This window comes from Callorhinus ursinus, unplaced genomic scaffold (assembly GCF_003265705.2).
Source record: "Callorhinus ursinus isolate GAN/ISIS: 27379988/994484 unplaced genomic scaffold, GSC_fseal_2.0 scaffold89, whole genome shotgun sequence".
NCBI classification, from domain to species: domain Eukaryota; kingdom Metazoa; phylum Chordata; class Mammalia; order Carnivora; family Otariidae; genus Callorhinus; species Callorhinus ursinus.
This window is the reverse complement of record NW_027397151.1, coordinates 60,065-64,606: the sequence shown is the minus strand read 5'-3', so window position 1 is coordinate 64,606 and position 4,542 is coordinate 60,065. Positions and strand designations below refer to the sequence as shown.

Below are 4,542 nucleotides of genomic sequence, written 5' to 3'. Positions count from 1 at the left end.
CAGGTGGGTGGCGCAGCTGCAGTCCCAGGTGCAGTCCCAGGTGGGTGCCACCCAACCCAAGGGGGTCCTTGTCCTCAGCCTCCTCTTCCATGAGGCAGGAGAGCTGAGCTCGTCAAGGTTGCTGTTAGGCTGAGCTGACCGTGCAGTGCTCAGGGACACTCAGAACAAGCCACACCTGCCAGCTTTGGTAGTTCTTCTAGCAGTAGGGGTCCTGAGGTGCCCATGCTGGGGGTCCCATCAGGGTTAGTGGTCCCGTCAGGGTTGACTGCTGGCCCTGTCAGTAGGAGTAGTATCACAGGGTAGGTTCTGAGGGCCTGGCTGGAGCCTGATTCTACCCCAGAGCTGCCGTATAGCAGCTTAGTAACCCGGCAAACCTGTTATCAGTCTGTACCCTGACGTCCTTACTGGTAGAATGGTGATGATAATAGGAATCAACTCTGTGAGGTGGTTGTAAGATAAACGTATTTCTATGGGAAAGTGTCTGACCCCAAAAGAGTCACTATTGTTGTGGAATAGGGTTAGAAATTACTTTAAGTATACGTGTCATATCTCTCTGATTTCCCCCAAATGAACATTGGTCATCAGGAAAAAAAAAATGCAATGAGGGCCTTATTTTGAAGAGAAGCCCTGTCTTTAGCTGTTGAGTAGGGGCCAGAGCAAGAGCTGGGGGCACAGTAGGAGTGGCCACACATGGCTCTGGCCCCTCCGGCTGGAGGGACAGAGGGACGAAGAGGTGCCCAGGCCCTGCAGGATCTGAGGGCAGAAAGGGCAGATGGGAAGGTGGGGAGACCTCTTCCCAGAGGCTGCAGTGTGACACATTAGGGCCCCACGTGTCTTGTTATGCTGTCCCTTCCTCCACTGGCCAAGAGGCTTTTATGCTGACCTCCTGTGACTTGGAAGCCTCGATAAAAATAGCACTCGCCTGTAGAGAACAGGAAGGGTCTTCGTCTGCCATGCACCATCTTCCCCAGGCTCACAGGCAGTAGAAGCAGAGGAGTACCGGGGCATCTCTGGGTGCCGAGACGCATCACTGGGTGACCGCCACCCTCTGTCTCTCACTGCTCTCTCTCTTCCCGAAGTAACCTTGGGACAGCACCTCTGATTTCTTTTCTTTTCTTTTTTAATCCTTTCTTTCTTTGCCTTTTTCTTTCTTCTTTCTTTCTTTCTTTCTTTTTTTTTGCTGATTTCCATCTTTTTATTCACTAGCATCTTTTTGGACTGACTCAGAGCCCCCTTTCTTCTAGAGGGAGTTTTGAGTCCTGTGCTCTGCAGAAGGGCTCAGGCAAAGAGAAGGCTGGCCCCTAACTCCTATTCAAACTGTTTTAAGCCAAAGACTTGTCACCAGGTGATGAAGCATGATGTTTCCCAGCCATGTGGTTGGAAGAAAGCACTCCACCCCACGCATTGCCCCCTAAAAGGCAGCTCACCTTTCTGCACCTAGGGGATGGCTCAATGAGTCACACACATTGTGTGAGCTTGCCGCAGCCCAAGGCTCCCTTGAGACGCAGTCAGGTTGGGAGCTGCCCTCCCAAGCAAGTTTTCTCCAGAGCGGGCCCCAGGGCAGGCTCCCCACCTTCCCCACACTGGCTGTGAACCTCTGCATAGGATTGTGCTGACCCTGAGACTCACCTCTCTGATCACCTGAGCTGCCCAGAGCATTCAGGACTGCCCATGACCGTCAGCCCTGTTGTCACTGTCACTGTGAGGGTGTGCTGGAGGGGTCATCGACTGGCTCCACTCAGCTAGGAGTTGCAGAGGGAGAAGCAGTTGCCTGTTCTGCTTGCCTTCCATAGCTTTATTAAGGTATTTTGTTGGTCTTTCTGATGGGGGGAAGACCCAAAGGTGGCCAGACACCCCACAAAGTGGATGCAGTATTCCCATTACAGACAAGGAAGAAGAAACATGGTGAACTTAACTGCACAGCTAGTAGTGGGCTGGGATTTGAGCCCAGGGTGCTTTGGAGTCTGTGTTCCTCCCTGACCCTGCAGGACAGATGTGGCACAGAAGGCTATGACCCCACACAGCCCCTGGCTCAGTCACTGCATCCCTTCTTCCATCCAGGGACTAGGGTCCCTGCCTCTTCACCCTCTCCCAGAGAGACCTGAAGTGTGGCACAGTTAGCCTGCTGGGTGTGTCCTAGGAGGACCTGAGGGATGTGGTCCATGGGACTCCCATGGCAGGAGGCATTTTCCTTCTCGGTCTGGTGCAGATCTCCTCCATGGAGAAGAGCCTAAAGAACATCGAGGAGGAGAACAAGCTCATCGAGGAGCAGAATGAAGCCCTGTTTCTGGAGCTGTCGGGCCTGAGCCAGGCCCTCATCCAAAGTCTTGCCAACATCCGCCTTCCGCACATGGTAAGCAGGATGTGGCCCTGCGGGCACACAGCTAAGCTGGTAGCTGACCCCCAGGACTCTGGGGAAGGTGAGGAGGTCAGGGCACCCCTCTGCCACAAGGGCCCCGATCCAGGTGCTTTGCCTGGCAGGCTGCTGGCCGTGGCGGCTCTAGATCTCCTGAAGAGCTTAGGAATCCACAGCAGAATACTCATGGTTGTTTCAGCCCGAGGGTGCCAGTGGTGCCCCTGGTAGGTGTGGGCTTGTCTCCGGGGGCGTTCTATGTTCATCCGTAGATTTCTGTGGCTTCTGAAAATCATGGGTCCCATTGCATGGTTGGAGATTACTAACCTGGTTCTGTTCTCCAGGAGCCAATATGTGAGCAGAATTTTGATGCCTACGTGAGCACCCTCACTGACATGTATTCCAACCAGGAGTGCTACCAGAACCCCGAGAACAAGGACCTCCTGGAGAGCATCAAACGGGCTGTGAGGGGCATCCAGGTCTAGACCTCATCATCCAGAAGCCACCCCGCCAATCGGGACACCTGGGGCACCCCGACTTGGCTCCATCGTTTACCTCCCTTGCCCTGCCCCCGCAGTGGAGATTCCCAACTTGCAGTGACTAGTTGGCAGCCCAGGGCGGCCTCAGGTGGGCTTATCCAAAGGGGTGCCTGGAAATCCGTGTCTTTCTTGTTGCGCTTGCCAGGCTGGAGGTCTCGACCTCCCCACACAAGTGCAGGGCAAGGCACGGTGTATTACAAAGTGATTTATTTTTGTTTTTTGAAAGAAATCTGAAGAGCAGCTCAAAGTCTCCAGTGGAAGCTCATGGACAAGGTTCTCAGGGAAGTTTTGGAGTTTGCAACCACAGTATTCCTTTGTCTGTCGAGGCTGGGAGGGTAGCCGTGGGCACGGGGCGGGTGGTGCGTGTGACAGTGTCAGCCTGGAGCATGCACCCCAGGGTGCGCGTCTGCTCGGTGAGGTCAATGTGGCAAGTGTGTTTTCTGTTTTCATTTAATTCAGTTTTGTCTTAAGGATGGAATAAAGCACTGTTCCAGAGGGTTAGAAATAGACCTACAGCCCATGGTCAACTTGAGGACTCTAACCTGGGATGCCCCTGGACGTTCCACATGAAAGCACCTCACACATCTAGGGGTAGCTGGCACCCCCAGCCTGCACAGACATGTACAGCTTGGGGTCATGCTCCCTCCCTCTTGGGGCTGCAGCCTTCGGATCCAGGTCTGGGTCAGGGCCAGGGTCTCTGGCTCTCTGTGTGTCCACCCGTGCCTGTGACCTGTCACTGCCGCATTACCCAGGTCACGGCCGAGCTCGACTGAGGTGGGGACGGCGTCAGCAAGGTCAGGGAATAAATTCCTAATTCGGAGACCACCAAGATTCATTTCTTTTTAGATCCATTCAAGATGCGAAAAAAATTGTAATAGAAAGTGTTAAACACAATGTTCCTAACATGTAAATAGAGTCCAAATCGATTGTGACTACAATTCCAAGTTAGTATTTAAACGTAGAGAAATTGCACTTCCTGGAAGAAATAAAAAAGTAGTTAGTTTAATTATTCTGTAAATTATTTAATTTTGTCAAGATGTAAGTATTTATATTCACAACCTCTTATGTTAACATTTGCTATTTATTTAACATTTTTATTTATTAATTTTGTACTATTTCAACTAGACCCCACACCAGGACACCATGAGAGGGAAATCAGTGAAATCAAAGCAAAATTAATGATTGGACTATGAGATAGGCCACAAAAAAAATCTTGCTGTAACTTCTATATATAGAAGTCTTCTTATAATTTTGATGCAACCAACTTATTTTTTATATATTTTGTTATTTATTCTTTTAATAATGGAATTTTTAAAAAAGTATTTTGTAACTGAGGAATTTTGATAATTTGGGGATATTTTCCCCTGGGTCCAATGGAAAGAAAGACTTTTTGGTTTTCTTTACCCCTTTGGTTCCTTTTGTTTCAGGTATGGACAACAGCAAATGGAATTCTGTATTTATTATTTATTTACGTGTAGCGCAGATGTGTGTGCTCTGGCGTGTTTCTCGTGTTGCGTCTGTGTGCTGGTTCTTGATGGCTGAGTCATGCTGCTGAGAAGGAGTGCTGGCCACAGGCAGCACCGAGCAGTCCCCACTCACAGGCTCCCTGTCCCTCTGACAGCTCCAATACTGTGATCCCCTTCCTCAGGA

At 50.7% G+C, this 4,542-nt stretch overlaps 1 protein-coding gene across 7 annotated transcripts in view; it reads left to right on the top strand.

Moving 5' to 3' along the window:
• The window catches only part of MYT1 (myelin transcription factor 1), a 66,562-nt gene extending 63,719 nt beyond the window's left edge, over positions 1–2,843 (top strand). For all 7 annotated transcript variants that reach the window (XM_025864947.2, XM_073888307.1, XM_073888309.1 and 4 more), the window contains 2 exons: positions 2,210–2,353; positions 2,698–2,843. In XM_025864947.2, coding sequence (XP_025720732.2) covers positions 2,210–2,353; positions 2,698–2,838 — 285 coding nt within the window. In that variant the 3' untranslated portion in view covers positions 2,839–2,843. The remainder of the gene's footprint in view (positions 1–2,209; positions 2,354–2,697) is intronic.
• The last annotated feature ends 1,699 nt before the right edge of the window (positions 2,844–4,542 follow it).